The sequence below is a fragment of the Gossypium raimondii genome, chromosome 13 (assembly GCF_025698545.1).
Source record: "Gossypium raimondii isolate GPD5lz chromosome 13, ASM2569854v1, whole genome shotgun sequence".
Classification (NCBI taxonomy): domain Eukaryota; kingdom Viridiplantae; phylum Streptophyta; class Magnoliopsida; order Malvales; family Malvaceae; genus Gossypium; species Gossypium raimondii.
The window spans coordinates 32677419-32696838 of record NC_068577.1 but is presented as its reverse complement, the minus strand read 5'-3'; the positions used below and the strand labels follow the sequence as shown (position 1 = coordinate 32696838).

General features: G+C 34.0%; 1 protein-coding gene and 1 long non-coding RNA gene across 7 annotated transcripts; both read right to left on the bottom strand.

Moving 5' to 3' along the window:
* Nucleotides 1–655: 655 nt before the first annotated feature.
* Nucleotides 656–9540, bottom strand: LOC105782729 (general negative regulator of transcription subunit 3). 6 transcript variants are annotated; one of them, XM_012607668.2, is made up of 17 exons: nt 9251–9537; nt 8970–9010; nt 8740–8871; nt 8352–8489; nt 7923–7973; nt 7573–7662; nt 7346–7492; nt 7076–7180; nt 4558–4605; nt 3695–4402; nt 3444–3617; nt 3074–3239; nt 2415–2554; nt 1759–2034; nt 1525–1665; nt 1272–1453; nt 656–902 (listed from the first exon to the last, which is right to left on the bottom strand). In XM_012607668.2, the coding sequence occupies exons 4-17, from the start codon at nt 8430–8432 to the stop codon at nt 836–838; spliced, it is 2376 nt and encodes a 791-aa protein (XP_012463122.1). In that variant the 5' UTR covers nt 8433–8489; nt 8740–8871; nt 8970–9010; nt 9251–9537; the 3' UTR covers nt 656–835. The 6 variants fall into 6 exon arrangements, with proteins under 6 accessions (XP_012463122.1, XP_012463119.1, XP_012463121.1 ...); XM_012607665.2 differs by lacking the exon at nt 8970–9010 and having other exon boundaries at nt 3695–4384; nt 9251–9539; XM_012607667.2 differs by lacking the exon at nt 8970–9010 and having other exon boundaries at nt 8352–8468; nt 9251–9539.
* Nucleotides 9541–10478: 938 nt separating this feature from the next.
* LOC105781946 (uncharacterized) lies at nt 10479–11323 on the bottom strand. Its single transcript, XR_001129654.2, has 2 exons — nt 10945–11323; nt 10479–10656 (listed from the first exon to the last, which is right to left on the bottom strand). It is a non-coding gene; the product is annotated as an uncharacterized LOC105781946 (long non-coding RNA).
* Between the last annotated feature and the right edge of the window lie 8097 nt (nt 11324–19420).

Genomic DNA, 19420 nt, shown 5'->3' with positions numbered 1-19420 from the left:
AAATTACATATAAACATAATTCTTATAAATTAATATCAATTTCATAAGTAATGAAACAACTAAACGCAAAACATCATTATTTTCATGTCTTTTGTATTATTGTCACGATTTCATATTATTATAATATTAATATTAATAAATATTCTACTTAAAAATTATAATATAAAATATAGCATAATTTATAGTAACTCAATGTTAATATTATCATACGTTTTATTTTTATTTTTATTTTATAAATACAACATTGCATATTTATACTCACATGACCGACATAGAAAAATACAATTAGTACAATATTCTGGGTTCCAAGTTTACTAGCGCACCTGTAGTATCATATTGCAAATCCAGAGATTTGAACCAACATAAACACCAACCAACGAGGCTAAGATTTTTTCCTCGTCTATAATATTTAAATGCTAATTAAAAAAATCAGGCAATTTACTCAAAACCAGACATTAAAACACTTAATTCAGACTCAATAATTCAATTACCCCAAGCGACATGAAATCAAATCTCATTTAAATCCCTAATCCCCATAAAATAACAACTTCAATTTATACTTGAACCACTCATTTGCTAGAAAATTAGTACTGGATAATAATAATAATACTACTACTACTAATAATAATAATAATAATAATGAAAGTCAGGAATAGACATCATAAAATAATAATTCTAAATCAGAGGTTTAAATATCTTTGATCTTTGAATTTCACATGTGCCCTCAGACTGACGCTAGTTCCAATGAAATTCAATGGATGATAAACAGTATTTATATATACAAAGCAAAACACAGCAGATTAGAGTTGTATAGCCTTACGCACCTATAAGTCTCCTATACTATAAGTTCATCTTCCAGATAGTTATACTCAAAGATGAACTCAGTCTTGATTCTCTGACACCTGAAAAACATGACACAGTAGATGTTTTTCATATATACATATAAAATAAATAAAAAGAAATTTAACAATTTGCTATCACAAAATGAAGTGAAAATGCGCAACAAAACATTATGTTGCAACAATGCGTGTTCAGTATCCGACAATTATGTCAGATACATATATGAACATGGGAAGATATGAACCTTGAAGAATCCTCCGAAATATGTGAAGAGACATTGGGAAAAAATGGAACATACCTTTGCAAGATATATACCCGTATCCAAAACTCACACCCAAGTTAAAATAACACAGATGAAAGGGAACGAAAGTAAACTAGCCAGGGATATAGTTGATTAATTAAAAAGCAGGTGTAATTCTTAGCTGACTTACCATCCATGTTGGTGGTCATCATTTGCCACGTGAAAATCAAAGTATACATAGGTTCCCTGTTCAAATTCATCAGTAGCAATTTTTGGTTCCTCATGCCGCTGAAACCATGTGTTGTATTTTCTATGGTATCTCCAAGATTGCTTCTTCAGCTCCTTTGCAGCTAGATATTGTTGATAAGTGTTCTGCACAAATTTTGACATGTTGGAGAACTCACCAACAGTTGTACTAAGAGAGAGAGATGAACTTATTTTACCTGTTGATAATAAAATGCAACAAACAGTGTATCAGTGCCAGTGCCATATCCATCCATGCTTATGCGTTCCCAGAAGGCAGGATTATTCACTATGGGTGCCTGAACTTGAGGGTAACTAGCAGGTGTTGCCGCAGGGTGCTTCTGCAAAATACAAACAATTCATAATTAATCAAGCCTAAAACATCATTCTTATTTTCTTTTCAAAAAGAAAACAGATCAATGGAGATGCCATACTGGAGTGTAGCTCCTTGCTCGTTCTGAGTCTTTAGGTTGAGGAATTTTGTAATATGCAGCCTCAAGCATCTGCATATTGTATAATTGATCATGCATTCCTCCAGAATTTGTTGACCCACTGAGGCTGTCACCAATGGCACCAAGATCGGAAACACTTCTCCGGCCAATAACACCAAGACCACTAGAAGATTGGTTATATTGTAAGGGTTGTCCAGGAGAAAGATCAATATCCCTAATATTTCGAGCAGGTTCTGTCAAAGAGCCTGAGACAGCAGCCTGCAGCAAAGAACCATTTATAAACCACTTATGTTTGATCCCTAACATTTTTTTGCAATCAACATCCACCTAAAACCACACTCCATACAGCAAACAATACAACTTTTAAACCAAGAAAAATAAACTGTTACTTTTAAATTATTCTTCCCACATCTTTTTAGTATATCTAGTCAAGCCCATGAACACGCAGTTTTACAAACTACAGACAAATATAGTGGGAAAACTTAGACAACTAACGGGATTACTCACGGATTACCAAATTAAAAGTGAAGAAAGTTATGATTCTAATTGAAGATTGAACATTTTTACAGACAGAGTGCCACAACAGACTACATAATGCATATAGTATAATATACAAGATTAGGAAGTATTCAACATACAGGAGAATCAATTGCATATGGAGCTTTCAAATCATCTTCATTCATGAGATTTTTGGCAAGCCCAGAAGTTGGAATAGCTTCAGAACTTGAACCATCAGGTAAACTCTGCAGTTGTTCCTCAACTTTTGCAACGCCAACATCTGAATATATATGATCTTAATCAATGAAAAAAATAAGTATACAAGAGACCAAAGCACTATTAATTTCTTTCCATGACTACTTAAATAAACAGCCCAAAGCTGCTGTGCATAAACTAGATACCAGGTTTTCTGATGATAGCTTTTCAGTTCCAACATGTTTGAAGAAAAATTCCAACAATTGCTCTAGAAAACATTTTCTTGTATGAAAAATACAAGTTATATCCTTGAAAAAGCTTTACTTGGAATTGTTTTCTAAAATGACGATTTACCATGAAACCAAACATGATGTCGCAAAAGACCAAAAAAAATAAAAAGAATAGAGAGACAAGGAGTGGAGGAAGAGATTCATAGTTGTGCAAGCATCTAGTTATTATAGAATAATTTAATGTTGGATGAGCCTTCTTCATGCATGCACTCATACAATTTGATGATATGATATCCTTCAGAAATAACTCAAAAAGACCTTGCCTATCAGAAAGAATTAAGGTCCAAAAGAAAATCAAGCAAATTGGATGATACCAGCATCCTTCGGAACACTTGTTGCCAATGCCTGCTGACTAGACTGCTGGTGGATTGAGTTTGGTTGCTGCTGTAAGCTTGCAGAGGTAACACTATTAAGACCAGGTGCTTGGCCACCATGTCCCAGACCAGGTGGGATAGAGAAACACGAGCTTTGAGGATTGAACTGCAAGCATAAGATAATAAAAGATAATTACGATTTTCTTTCATGAAAGAAATTTGTCTGAGAGTTTCCACCAATTGGCAGTGCATAGATACATCATACATATGTAATATGAACCGACAACAAAATCTAGATTAGCATTCAACTTTGTTAGTAAGAAGTTGAACAGCTTGGTTCAGGCAAAAGAAATTCATCCACAAATGAGACCTGCTGCATGAGAGGGCTTTGTTGTTGTGCAGAAAACTGATTATGATTTCCTCCAGCAAGAGGAGACATGCTGCTAAGCAGGTTGCTATGGCCTTGCTGCTGCACTTGCTGGAACCGTTGCAAAAACTTTTCCCTTATATCAGGAGCTATCTCAGTTCTTCCACGAAACTGCACCTAAAATACAAACATTTGCTACTACATCAAACCTGACACGTATAGCATGGATACAGATCCATGACAAACTAGCATACCAGCTCATTTTGATTCTGAAACGAACTTCCAGGCCTCCACTGCATGCCAGAAACCATTGAAGGAGAAAATGCTCTGCCAGGTAGTCCAGCAGACTCATTAGGATTACTAGAATCAACAGGTGCACTTCCATCATTTGCCTTGGCTGCCTGAGGCAAGATCATTCTGTTACTAATAGGTGATGTCAAAGATTGCCCCATGCTACTATTCCCAAGTCTCTCATCAACTCCCAAAATATTTCTTTTTGCCATGTCAGAGGCAGGAGGGACAGCACCAAGGGCTCCGTTACCAGAAGCCACACTTCCAGAAACAAGGGGTATAGTAGATGAAGGCTGACCGGATAGACCTCTACCAATGCCTCGTACTCCAGCATCAGCAAGGGATGGAGATGGCCTACGGCCAGGGAAGTTTGTGATATCTTCTTCCTTTGTAGCATTAGACAAATTTACAGGAGAAGGAGGATTGGTGGTGCCAGTGCTTTCCAAGAGGCCTTGGGCAGAATTTGAATCTGGAAGAACTGAAGGAGATGAAGCACCAGACAAACTATGTGGTGGAAGATTCAGTGGAGCAGGGGTTACATGGCTCCCAGCTGGCGTTGCTGCAGCAGAAGAATTAATTGTACTACTTTTTGGAGGTGGGGTCTTTGCTATATCAGAATTACCATCCTGGGAAGCTGTATCTTCAACATGCTCCTGGGAGGAACCACCCTGCTGATTAGATCAAAATAAGACCCACTCTTATACATCAAAAGCATTCACCAAGCCATCAACTAAAAATGAAACAGCTTATTTAGGAAATTTTCAAACATCTGACTGCATCATTAAATATATATATAAAAAAAGAACAGAAAAAAGAGAACACCTACAGGCAATTGAGATGATGCTGCCAAAGATGTCTTCAAGATTGGACCACCCTGCCAAACATCAAGGTTTTCTTTTCCAAGTTATTTTCTATAAAAGATGCCATTCTATACACTGTTCTGTTAAAAAATCGCAAAAATCTGAGAAGCCAGATGATGCATTTATATCATTGAACAACACATGCAAGATAAAAGGCCTTCTTTAGCCAGATAAAAGGCCTTGTTCAAGTACCAAGAAGAATCAACAAGCCTTAATCCCAAATCCCAACATATTTGGGACTGGCTACAAGAACCAAGACATAGGAATCTACATCAAAACACATACTTGAATCCTCCTCTGATCATCCCCCAATCAACCACCATCGCTTCAAGTTCTAATAATTTCATATAATTCATTACCTGCACCCATATCTTTTTTAGTCTAACCTTTAAACCTTTGCAAGTTTAATGTGCTCCATCCTTCTAATAAGTGCATCCTCGATCTGTGTCCTTTGTGGCCAAACTGCTGTAAAGTGTAAAAAGTTCTCTCAACTTATCATCTATAGATGCTATCCGGACTTGAAGAAAAATTTCCTCATTTCTATTTCCTTCCTAGTACCACACATCTACTTAAGTTCTTAAGATATGCACCACAGCTACATCATCTTTACTCTATGTTGTTTCTTGTTAGCCTAACATTTCATACCAATATGACAAAACATATCTAAAAGCCACCTTCAAACTCAAAGGCGTATTGCAATGATACAAATATCTTGTTACATTCCTCCACTAAGCCACCAGCCCTTATGGTTAACATCTCCATCCACCCATCCCTTTGAAATATAGACCCTAGGCACTTAAAATACTCCGCTACTAGTTATACCATTAGTGTGATCACATCTTGACCATTTTTCTTTCTTTGAAGTATCAACCTTCTACGATCCTATCCCCTTTCCTTCTAATGTTAACAACCTCATCACTAAACTAGCAATCTAAAACTATACTTGCTCTATTTCACTTTAGCTTTGTCACTCATCCATTTAGTCTCTTAAAGGCACAAAATGCTGATATGCCTCTTGAACATAGCCCTTGTAGCACTACTTAAGGCTGGTTTAGCATTGCCTTTGAAAAAGGCTGAGAAAAAATGCTTTTGAGAAGTTTGGTAGAATTAAGTGCAGCATTGCTGTCAAAAAATGCTTTTGAGAAGATACAATATCCATTTTAGATATGATATTGTAAATAAAATAAATATGCATTTAAATGAAATTCAAATTCGTTAATATTATGATATATGAAACTAAAAATACTTTATTGTAACTCATTAAAATTCTTTATTGTGACTAGAGGTGCTCATGGGCCGGGCGGCCCGGCCCGGCCCGACGGCCCGCCCAAAATATGGGAGGGTTTGGGTAAAAATATAGGCCCGAAATATGGGCTTGGGCAAAAAAACGAGGCCCGATTAAAAAACGGGCCGAGCCTCGGGCACAACTTTTTTGGCCCAGGCCCGGCCCGGCCCGGCCCGAATATAATAAATATTTTTATTATTTTTTATTTTTTTAATTTTAAAATACTTTTAAAATACTTTTATTAAATTTTTTAAATTTTAAAATTTTTTTAAAATACTTTTTTAATTTTAAAATATTTTTAAAATACTTTTTTTAATTTTTATTTTAATTTTTAAAATAATTTTTTGGTATTTATTTAAAAAATGGGCCGGGCCTAGGCAAAATTCTAGGCCCATATTTCAGGCCGGGCCGAAATTTTTTTTGAGCCCAAACCCGGCCCGACCCGGCCCATGAGCACCTCTAATTGTGACTCGTTATTCATATTTTGATATATGAAATATAAGTTATATATACTTTTTAAACAACTAATATAAATTGTTTGTAAGATATAATTTGAATATATAAATTATATTTTAGATATTAAAATTACAAACAAATATAACCCTTACAAATTCAAATATAGAATGCTATATATTTCAAATAATTTCCAAAAAAGGAAATAGAAGGAAATTACCTTTGGTGAAGATAAATGAGGGCAAATAGATAATTTAGCTCAAAAGTGATTTTCCACAAGCCAAAAGCTAGAAATTTTAGCTTTAGGAAAGCACTTTTGACATCAACAACTATATATTTAGCATTGCTTATGGCTTGAAAAGTGCTTTTCAAAAGTAATGCTAAATACAACCTTAGCACTTACCCATAAGAGGTCCTACATTCCAAGATTCTAAATAGAAGCCAAGGGTTTGGCCTTTCTTTAATTCCCTCCAAGGCTCCAATCATTATCCTAGAAGAACCTTTTCCCGTTTGACACCACAGCAACAAGTCAATGCAATGCATTGCTTCAAGGCAGCAGCCAAACAACCTTTTTCCATTTATCAATACTCCCCATTGTTGTTCACATACAACTTTCTAAAAATAATATGCTAGTAAATAGCACATCTTAGTGAGAAACAATGTCACGAGAAAACTGATTTGGATTGCAATTTCTATGAAATGATACAAGAATCTTCAAGCAAAAGCGACAAAACCAAAAACTTTACCTTGGAAAGTGGGCCAATTGCAACTAGATCTTCAAGAGACTCCACCTTGTCTAGAGGTAATGAGCTGTAGAGCTCATCAACATCATCAAATTCATCAAAGTCCTCCTAAGAAATAATTAGAAAAATATGTAGAAATGAAAACCCACATAATGATCAACAAAGAGCATATAAATAATGCGCTCCTTATAAAAATAAAGTACAAATGAATTAGAATAAAGAGGCAGATCCCATTAGCACCCCAAAACTCTTTCTTGCAATGAAAAACAAAACCTGATTACGTTCCACATAATCATCCAAGAAGTCTTTCACGTCATTGACTTGCTCTGGACTCAATTCATCATTGTCCAATAGTCTCAAAATCAATTCTAACTTCATTATATGAGCTTTGTGTCGTGTAATTGACGTCTCCAAGTGTGTCTGCAGCAAGGAACACAAGAAAAAAGTTATATCAAAACAAAGCATTAGTCTTGCATTCGTATTTTCTCTTCCAATTCTACCAGTCTAGGTGGTCTCGTCTTTCCTTTCTTCACAGACAGCCCCTCAATCTCAGCTTCAAAACTATCAATCTGGGATTCTAACTCTCCAACCTACTCAGAGAAAGAGTGCACGTTACATGATAGCTTTGCAATATGACTATGTTTAAGGAACCTAATAATTCCTCCAAAATACAAAATATACAAGGAAAAGTTCAACAATAGTGGAAGTTAAAAAATGATATTTAATTTATTCAGTAAAAAAGGATAGAATGGCAAAGATATTATGGAATAACTAAAACTTGAACCATAAAGGAGTTGAAGCCATTCTTGACACAAGCAAGAAAAAGGTGTAGAAAGGATAAATTTCATACCACATTGTTCAACCAATCCCTTGTCTCTGACTTAGCCTTCTCCTTCGGATCCTACAATGAATTTGACACATCAAAAATATTTAAAATAAAGTGGACAATTTCAAGACCCCATGCTTCCAATCAACATTAATTTCATTTAGCATGAAGAAGTTTACAAGACATGAAGCTTTATGCAATAAGTGTAAGAAGAAGTAAAGAAGTTCAACTGATCAATTAGAGCAACTGAAGATCTAAAGTCTACTTAGACCTAAAAGGTACCACTCAGATTCTATGTTTAAATCACTGACAGGTAAAATCTTAATATGAGTGCAATGGTATAAACCTATACAGCAGATTCCATGTAGTGACAAAAAGGCATAGTATGTGTTGTTGTCATTATCTTTCATTCATAGGTAATGGAAACAAAGAAGATTCATGGATGATGCTTACAGTTTTGGGTTGTTGGCCCAAGCCTTCTTTAGAAAATGCTTTTGTCTTAGTCTCCTTCTCACAGATCTTAAATCTTTCCATTTCACGCTCAATTTGCTTCCGAGCATCCACCAGGGCCTGCTCATAAGAGGCACTAATCTATGTTGATAAACAACACAAGAAAAGAGTAATAATAATCAGATTCAAATAAAAAAAATACAAGTCTACAATTAATGCAAGAATGAAGTTTTAAGTGCCACTAAAGGCAAAGGTGATTCGACAATACATAAAGACTATGAGATTACAGTAAGAAGGCAATCACAATTACAGAAATTACTTAATGAAGCATAATAAATCAACTAAACGATACAAACAAAACATGTAAAAGACCTTAAAACTAGTAACTAACTTTCTTATCCTTGATCTCGCTCGATTGAATCCAAGTCTTGATCTGGTCCCTGTACCTTTGCAGCTTCTTGATTTCCTTCTTCAAGTCAGCCTCAAATTTCTCCTTCTGATTCGCATTATCCGTATCATAAACCTAAAACAATATACAATCCAAAAAGAACCAACAATCAACAACCCACGGTTCAATTTGCTCTACAGATAACTAATTACTTGACTAAAATAAAACTTTACATTCTTTTACAACTCTTTCTTCCTCCTTTATCAAGATAAATCTGAAAACAAGTTAATCATTAATAAAGAAAATTAATAAAAACAAATTTAATATATTTCCAAAAAACACTTCATAAAGTAGTGAGACTATAGTAACACAGATGTTCGCTTCAATTTCAAGGGAACTACAGATCGACTATCATTTTTAGAGTCGGCTTTCCTGCATTTTCTCGGGAACCAAACAAAAGAGAGAACGGAAAAGAAAAAGAACTTTTCGCAAAGAAGAAATCTTAATGGTAAACCTTGTTCCAGATGCTATCGAACACATCGACACCTTCTTGGACTTTCTTGAGAACACGATCGATCTCTCCTTGTAGCTTGCGACTCGCTCCCATTGTAGAATTCTGAATGTTTCCAAGGCGATTTAAAGAGAATTTATCATCCAAAAGATAGAATCAAAATCCTTATCAGAGATTGATGGCTCAATTTTTGTAGTTTTAGAAGCGTCGAGTGGAATTTTGCGCGACTCAAGTGAGATTTGATATCTTTGCGCTCATTTAGGGCTTTATTTTTCTGCTAAACTGTATAATTTTAAGGGTAACTTAACCCATGGTCACAAAAATAGATTTTGGTCAATTTTTTCTCTATTTAATCACTAATTTTGGGAATTAGTATTTTTAATGATTTTGTAAATTAGCATATTGAATAATTGATACAATGCATTTTTGTTGATTTTTTTATTAAAGTTTAAGAATTGTTTTTATAATTAGTATGAAATTTTTTCAGGAGAGGTCACTTTAGTTAAAAGTTTATAAACATTAAAAGGCTAACTTGTCGCGTTAGCAATCTGTTAAAAAATAAAAATTTTAATAAAAGTAACTTAATCACATAATTATTTTATTTAAAGTAATTAAATTAAAAAAATTTTGAGATGACTAAAATAAAATAAAGTCTATCTTAGAGAGATCATGAGTATAGTTTACCTTGAAATAAATTAATGAAGAAGAAAACGAGACTACATGCGAATGTGCATGGACTGCACGCTTCACTACTTACAGGACATCTTACTAGAATCATCTATCTACAACTATTTATCCCATGCATTAATGCTGCATTTATTATTAAGGCTTTACCTGGTAACTTGAAGGGATGGAGAAATTAAAATATACAAAATATAATTTTTCTTTCCATCTTTTCGTAAGTGTATTGAAAGAAAATTATTTTTTTTCCATTCATTAATTGGTAGAGTTAAAAAATAAGAAAAAAATAAAATGAAACTTTTGAAAATTACTTAATTTTGAACTAATATACATCCGTCTCTCATTTTTTTCTTATTAGGTATTTATGCATTAGGATAAAAAATGATACCTCTGTTTTTTTTTTTTTGTCTCACTTTTCTTCCTTATCAAACACACTTATAACATCCTGAATTTTAGATTAATGAGAATGCAAAAATATTTCAAGAATAAGGATGTAATGCCTAATTTTTACCCAATAAGGATGTAATGCCTAATTTTTACCCAGCCTACATGAAGCAAATAAACAGTCCTTTTACAATAAATTGGGCCCAAAACCCAAACCCAAAATACAAGAATAGTGGCCCAAATTACAATGGCCAAGACATTTACAGAAACCCTAGGATTTCTAAGGAAACACTTGCGCCGCAACCAAGGCCTCTGCACGAGTCAAATCTTCACGCACATCGTACCTGCATATCAAGAAAGGAAACAACAGCATCGAAGATTTGCAAATCAAAGAAATCAGAAAGATTTGTTTCTTTATGTTAATGGTATTTCGGCTATAAAAATACCATCAATATACTGTAATGAGGGAGAAAAAATCAATAAAAAAACACAGCATTGTTACACAGAAAGTGCAAACTAAAACTAACACAGAAAACCAATCGAAAAGGCAAAAGGTTGATTTTTTTTTGACTTCGTTTTATTATTATTATTTATTATTGAAATAGAATAAACTAAGAGGTGAAGATACTCACCATGGTTCGCTTCTGAAACACTGTGGAAGGCCGAGGTCTGTCTCTGAGGACAGATGGTTAGAAGCCGAAAGGTTTCTAGGATTTTTTAGGACTTCTTTGTTGATTTTGGGAATTTTGAGCCCGGATCTGGGTTTAGGGGCTTTGAAGAGACGAATAGGAGATTTTCTCCTTTTCTGGCCACCGCAGACGGCGGTGCCGTCGCCGGAGGCCGATGGCAGGCACGGTGGCCGATGATCGGCCGGTGGCCAGACTGGAGGCCGGACGACTAGGGAGGGGAGAGTTTTTTAAAAGGTTTTTTTGTTTTTTTTTTTAAAATGGCTTAAAATGATTTTTTTTTTGGAAAGATAGTGGCTTAAATAGCCCTTCAAAACGGCGTCGTTTTGGGGCATGGGTTGACCCGAATCTGACCCGACTCGGCCTAGGATCCGCATGTTTTTTGAACGGAGGGGCAAATTGCACTTTTGGCCCCTCCGCCTTTTAATATATTTTCAATTAAGTTTTCTTCATTTTTTTATTTACCCGTTTTATTTATTTTCAATTTCAATTTCATCCTGATAAGCGACGCTGTTTAGAGAAGGGAAAATTGCCCTTCCAGTCCCTCCATGATTATGCACGCGTTCAATTTAGTCATTGACTTTACTTATTCGCAGATTTGCCCCAGATTTTTCACCAGCGATTCAATTTAGTCCCTTTTTATATTTCTCTTTAAATTAATTAATTAATAATGTAATTATTATTTTTATCTTTATAATTTTTCATATGTAATTATTTTTAATGTATATATATATGTATTTTTATTTTTTTGTACATATTCATTTTTTTATATATGTATGCGCTTATTTTTTTATTTTAATATAATTATTATTTAAATTTTTATATATTGGTATATATGTACATGTATATATTTATTTCTTTTAACGCATATTTTTTATAATTATATATATGTGTATATATTTATTCTTTTAAAAAATGCTCGAATGCATATATATATATTTTAAACATATACTCTATAATTTTTTTATATTTTTATATTTTTTCATAAATACATTATATATTTCGTTATATAAATTCTATAAATTTTATATGTAAATTCATATGTATGCCTTTCATTCTTCATAATTTTAATGTATGTGATATGTACCTTTTATTCTTTATATTCTTGCTTATTGCCTTCGTTTGTTTATTGATTTATGCTTTCATTTGTATTTTAAAAGTGTTTTTTATTCTTATTTATTTTTGTTCATTTATTTAATATTTTGTATGTCATTGTCTTATTGTTTATATTAATTTCATTTATTTACTATTTATATTATTTCTATACAATTGTGGTATTTATAATGCGACATTATACATACAATATAACATTACATCATTTTTACTTGAATTTAAAATAGAAAATTTTCAAAATAGAGATAATACTCGTATTTAGGATTTTCAAGAAAATTGAGCCCTAACGTATTGGGTTCCAATTTTCTTCGTAAAATCTAACAATCGAGAATTGCTATTTAATCAAACAAAATAAAGCTTGTCATTGGGAATTCAACATGCGGTGTCCTAACGTATTGGATGTGATGCGTTGATTTCTCGAGATAAAGATTTTTCTAAAAAACAATAAAGGAAATATCCAATACTTAGAATTTTGAGAAATTGTGCCCTAACGTATTGAGCCGCGATTTCCTTATAAATTTTAAACAAATGAATATTCTCTTAAATTTTATTACACGAGTATTTTGGACAAACTCATTTTTGGAGAAGTAGAATATCGTGCCCTAACGCATTGGATGTGACATTTTTTTTCCGAAATGAGAAAAGTCTAAATAAGTAATGCATTTCTAAAGTTTCTACTAAAGATCATATTTTTAACTCTCGACGTTAAGACATTAATTAAAAAATTTTGGTACCAATTTTTAGGCGTTACGAGGGTGCTAATCCTTCCTCGAATGTAACTGACTCCCAAATCCGTTTTTCTGAAACTCGTAGACCAAAATCGTTTTTTTAGGTGACCCAATTACACCTTAATAAAAGATTGGTGACGACTCCAAATTTTCATCGACAACTAATTTTTGTTTTTTTTTTCCAAAAAATAAAAATGGTTTCGACAAAGGAAATAGTCTAGTAGGATAAATGGAAAAGCATGGAATTAAATTAAGGTTCCAAGTTCGATTATTTTCTCTTGTAAAATAATTAAATTTTGCAAAATCCATTATTTTTTTATGTGTGTCTCGTCCATACCCTTGTAGACCTAGGTATAAATATTATTTTTAGACAAAATAATCGGCCTTTAATTCCATTGTCCCCACCCTAGCCGTCCCTCTCCTTCTCCTCTCCTCTTCTCTTTCAATTTATTTTCCCTTTCTTCCTTATTGTCGCCGCCTATAGCTCTTGATCTACCATCTTTTTCTTTTTTCTTCACAAGATCTTGCACCATCTCTCCCTCCATCTTGCTTTCATTTTTCCCTTAATTTTCCAACCCCATTTTGGATCTCCAGAAATGATTCTCCTTGTTACCAAGAAGTGCCATTGCCACCCTTATCAACTAGTTTGTGTAAGTTCTCCTAATTTCTCAATTTCTTGATGAATCTTGAGAGTTCAAAATCCAAATTTCCAAATCTGAAATTTGAAAGATTTTTAAAGATTTAATGGATATTTTTCCAACCTCCTAAGTGATCTTAAAAGTGATTTCAAATCAGCCCCAATTTGGTCACCCTTGATGGTGGTGCGCATGCCTATGGGAAAGGAAGGGGGTTGTTTTTCTTTAATTTCTTCCCATCTTTTTCCAGCATTATTTTAGGTCCTTTAAATCCTCCTAATCAGCCTTTAATTATGTTTTAATTAGGGAAAATTGATCTTGATCAATCGATAATTCAGATCTGACAATTCAGGAAGCGTATGTGTGGTTGATCGTAAACTAATTTATAGTTTCGATTTAGATATTGGGGAAAGACTGTTAATTGATTAAATAAAAATTTTTAATCAATGATTAACTATTGATTTTACAGTATTTTAATGTGTTAGGTGTCGATTTAAACACCCCAAACCAACAATGAAGCTGAAAGGCATTCGTGCGTACGATTCACATCAATTCAGTGTAAAAAATCTAACTAGTTTGGATTCGAAAAAATAGTTATAATTGTAATGGTTGAATTGAACTCATAAGTGGGTTTTTGGGGGCTATTTAAGAGGCATATTAATTGAGTTTAATACTAATTTTTAATTTAGGTTAATTTTAAAGCTTATTAAAGAAATCACAAGATTTACGAGTGTGCTGTGAAAGAGTGTAAATAAGGTGTGGGTCCTAACTCAAGAACTTGATTAATAATGATGATTTTATTGATATAATTGATGATTTATTTTACTGATTGGGCTTGGCTAGATAGCTAAGTAATTAAATTTGTAAGTGGCGAAACCAAGTACATTTCAAGCCTTAGTTATTTGGCATGTTAGCAAAGTTGCTAAATTGACTGAATGATTGCATTATTGATATTGTTGTGAATGGTTAGTTAATGTGATGTATGATTGGTTGTTTGTATAGCATGATTTTGAATGAAAATAAGGTTTATGCATGATAGATTGGTATGAGTAATTTGTTATGTAATGATTGAAAGACTGCTATACATGCAGACAGAAAAGTTTATAAGAACACACGAAATTGTGATTTGTTAAATGATACCACCTTGATGGTAATTCGAAAGTTGGATTAATGATCCTATTCACTAAAAATTTTGATAATTCGAGGGCGTGTTGAACATGCCAATAAATTATGAAAGTATTAAAATATGACTATGTATGAGATTGTATGACATATTGCATGTGCATTGGGGTGGGTTATTATGATGGTTGACGAAGGAGTTCCGTAGAGAATTGGCAGCATATTAAGTCCGCATTTATTCGTAGTCAGTGCACTACACCGAAGATTCGAGGGAATCTGGTGATTTTTATCTCAATTATTCGTTATTTGGCAATTTTATCTCATTTATTCGTTATTTTGTGATTTTATCGCATTTATTCGTTATTTGGCAGATTTTCTGCAATTATACTCATTTGGTGGTTTTACCGCATCAAGCTTTGCTCGCATTCATTGGAGTTTGGCAGATGGGTTCTGAGGAACTCGTAGTGTGTAGTGGATGGTTGGGGTAGGAAACTCAATTTGCATTATAACATGTTCATGACTCATTTCATTGTTATTATTATTGTTTGATTGTGAATTATGAATCTATGTATAAATGTTTAAGTGTATGATTAATGACTTATGGTTTAGACTCACACTGAGCTAGTTAGCTCACCCTATTACTTCAAACTACTCAAGTAATGAACAGAGTTAGGACAAAACTTGGCATGCGAACATATGCGGACTTCGGACTTCATATTTATTTTTATTGAATTTTTATTAAAGTTTCCCTAAATTTATTTGGTTTTTGGACTATAAAGCGATTTAAACTGTGGTTTGGGACTGTTTCTATTTTGGGGATTTTTCATGCATGCATAACTTCACACATGAGAATGATTTATTATTATATATTGAAATTGGATTAAGCATGTTACTTGGCTTAATTAATAATTTGGTATTTATTTGGTTTTTCTGTTGCAATCAAGATAATAAAAGTTATTTTTCAAAAGCAATGATGTGCAAAGAGTTTTTCTGAAAACCATGCTAGTGCTTCAAACTTACTTAAAAAAGATTGAATCTTAATAATGAATGCTTTCTCAAAATGACCAAGTTAACCGTGATTTTATTAAAAAGAGAGTTTTTTTAAAGTTTTCAACCATCGATAAGGTAGAATCGTAGTTCAGGTGTCCCATGAAACTTTCACGATTCGACCATAACGTCTAGACTAGGTTTGGAAGGTTACATTTGGTGGTATCAGATCCTAGATTCAAAACCTCAGACTGAATTTTTAATCTTTTCAAAATGAGGCTACATGGATGCATACATGAAAAGGGTATTCTTAGGAAAAACCAACCACATTATTTTGAAATGTATTTTGCAGGAAACGACGAAATTCGAAAGTCCAACGTCATGTCCATAGAAATTGTAATGAAACTTTAGTATGATAATAGAGACAACTACATAAAATTTTTAATGAAAGAATTTTGATTGATGATGTGTTAAAAGATTTAACAAAGTACTAAAAATGTTCTTACTTATTGTAGATTCATAAAACACTGAAATGAATACTCATGAAATGATAACTCGTGGTAGGAGGGGCCATAGGGGGCAACCTTTGAGGGCTTCGGTTGAGTCGGCTGCATCTTTAGAGCCAGAACATAATAATGAACAGAATGAGGTTAATAGTGAACCCACTACTGAGGGTGGGAATATGGAAAACCAAAATAGTGATGAATATGGTGAGAATGATCTTGTAACACGTGCTTTATTAAAGGCTTTGAATCGGGTTGTTGGGGCTCCGATGGGCGGTGTTAGTTGTAGGACGATTGTTGAAAGGCTCCGCTCTAGTGTGGTAGAATTGTTTAAGGGTATTTCTGTAACTACTCCTATAGTGGATGAGTACTGGATGGAGACCACTGAACGTATTTTGGATGATTTAGACAACACTCCTAAGCAGAAACTTAAGGGTTTGTATCCTTGTTGAGGGATGAGGTATACAGGCGGTGGCAAGTAATGATTAGGGGTACGCTACCAAAGCATATTGATTGGGATTACTTTCAATAGGCCTTTCAGAGTAAGTTTGTTGGTCTTTCTTATGTGGAGGCGAAATTTTTGAGGTTGAGCCACTATGCACCTAATATGGTGGCATCTGAGTAGGAGAAGAGTTTCTGTTTTTTGAAGGGCTTAAGGTATGACCTTAAGGTCCAGGTAGCTTTGTATCAGGAGCGTTTGTTTAAGGCTTTGGTTGAGAAGACCAAAATTATTGAGGAGATCACGTAAAGCACAAGAAAAAAAGGGAATTATAGGGATCAGTCCAAAATAGAGGTGGGCTCAGTTGGCCCAAACCAATATCCTGTTTAGTGGGCCAGAGAGGCTAGGCCACAGTAGAATAGGGAGGTAGTGGTCCCTAGAGAAGGGCAAAATTAGGTATGTCAGTATTGTCAAAGGCGCCATCGAGGTAAATTTTAAAGAAGAATAGGTGCTTGTTTGGTTTGTGGCTCGATAGAGCATATGATTAAAGAATGTCCTCGTTAGTATGATCAGATGTAAGCTCCAGTTCATAATCAGGGCCCTGCTAAGGGTCAAAATCAGAAGGGTAATCAAGGTGCTTAAATGGACCGTAATCAGAATAGAAATGAGAATGGTAATCAAGGACAGAAAGTACCAGTTCAGGGTGTGAATTAGGCTGAAGCTAGGTAACTTGCCTTCGTATATGTGGCTAGATACCGAAAGGATAAAGATGCGGCTGATGTCATAACATGTACCTTTACTATATATTTGGTGCCTTATTTTACATTGATTGATATAGGATTTATTTATTCTTATATTGCTTGTGATGTGGCTGTTAAACTAGGGATTGGTATAGAGAAAATTGAAAACACTATTACTGTAGTCAGTCCTTTGGGATCCACGGTACTTGTGAATAAAATTTATAAGAGATGTCCTTTAGAAACTCAAGGAGAGATTTTTCCTGTCGACAAAATGGAATTACCTTTTAATGAGTTTAATCTAATTTTGGGGATGGACTGGTTGGTTGAGCATCAAGTCTGTTTAGATTGTGCTCTAAAATGGGTAACTTTAGTAACAGAGATTGGTAAGGAAATTATTATGGTTGGGGAGCGTTAAAATTATTTGTCTAATGTGATCTCTACCATGGTAGTAGAAAAGATGGTGCGAAAAGGGTACGAAGCATTTTTGGCTTATGTCTGAGATGCAAGCACCATTGATCCTTCAATTGATGGCATTCGTACAACAAGGGAATTTTCTGATGTCTTTCTTGAAGAACTTCCAGGGTTGCCTCCAGATCGAGAAGTAGAATTTGATATTGAATTATTGCCGAGAACGACATTGGTGTCTATTGCTCCCTACTGCATGGCACCTAAAGAGCCTGTGGAGTTGAATGTTTAGTTACATGAATTGTTGGATAGAGGTTTTGTTAGGTTCAATGGTTCGCCATGGGGCGCACCGGTTCTGTTTATGAAGAAAAAGGATGATACACTTCAATTATGCATTGATTATCGAGAACTGAACAAATTGACAATTAAGAATAAGTATCCCCTACCAAGAATCAACAATCTATTTGATCAATTTAGAAGGGCAACTGTGTTCTCTAAAATTTACTTGAGATCAGGATATTACCAACTCAAGGTAAAAGAATCTGATATTCTCAAGACTGCCTTTAGGACTCATTATGGACATTACGAGTTATTTTTCATATGTTTTGGGTTAACTAATGCGCCAGCGACCTTCATGGATCTTATGAATTGTGTTTTTCAACCTTTTCTTGATCAGTTCATCGTTGTAGTCATCGACAACATCCTAGTGTACTCCAAGACAAAAACTAAAGATGATTAACATTTGAGGGTGGTTCTACAGATACTTCATGAAAAGAAACTTTTTGCTAAACTCTGTAAGTATGAATTTTGGTTTAAGGAAGTTATGTTTTTGGGTTACATGGTATCAGCTGAAGGTATTCGTATATATTCCAAAAAGGTCGAAGCCATATTGGACTGGAAGCAACCAAAGAATGTTTTGGAGATTCGGAGTTTTCTAGGTCTCGTTGGGTATTATCGAAGGTTTGTTAAGGGTTTTTCCTGAATATAAACCCCTTTGACTAAGCTATTGAGAAAGAAGACTCCTTTTAAATAGGGAGAAGAGCAGCAAACTAGTTTTGAGAAGTTAAAATTCGTGTTGATGGAAGCTACCATTCTAATTCAACCAGAATCTGGTAAGAAGTATTTGGTGTATAGCGATGCTTCACATGTTGGGCTTGGATGTGTCTTAATGCAAGATGGTAAGGTTGTAGCCTATGCCTCGAGACAGCTTAGGCCATATGAATGCAATTACCCCACTTATGATTTGGAGTTGGCAACTGTTGTCTTTGCTCGTAAAACCAGAGTTTTAAATTTTTTTCCAAAAATAAGAAATTGATTGTGTTATCTAAAGTAATAAACACTTAATTAAAATCGTACCTTTATGATTCGTCTAGGATTAACGCTTTGATCGAGTAGTCTTCTCTACTATCCTCAAGCTCACGTCTACCGAGTGTGGGCTAGCTTCAAGTAAAAAAAATTCCATACAATTACAAGTGGGGCAATTTTGTAATTTCCTTAAACTTCTGAGGTCAAGTTGTAAATAATAAGAATATCTCTAAAAAAATTCTAAATAATTTATTTAGAGAATTTTCTCTCTATAACTTTTCTTGAATTTAAGTATGTGAGAATAACGACCCATGCTCTCTGTGATTAATCATATTTATTTTAATTACTTTGGTTAATTTAATTTTACTTGATCAAAATTAATTTTCTCAAAAATCAAGAAGATGTTCTAAATTAATTTTTCAAGAAAATTATTTAATCAAATTCTCTA

Coding starts and splice junctions, on each gene's coding strand:
- LOC105782729 (XM_012607661.2), bottom strand. CDS start 9,343: ATGGGAGCGAGTCGCAAGCTACAAGGAGAGATCGATCGTGTTCTCAAG. Junction 2,035..2,414: donor CATATGCAATTGATTCTCCT/GTATGTTGAATA, acceptor TCTTTGCTGCAG/GCTGCTGTCTCAGGCTCTTT. Junction 1,454..1,524: donor TTGCATTTTATTATCAACAG/GTAAAATAAGTT, acceptor AAATTTGTGCAG/AACACTTATCAACAATATCT.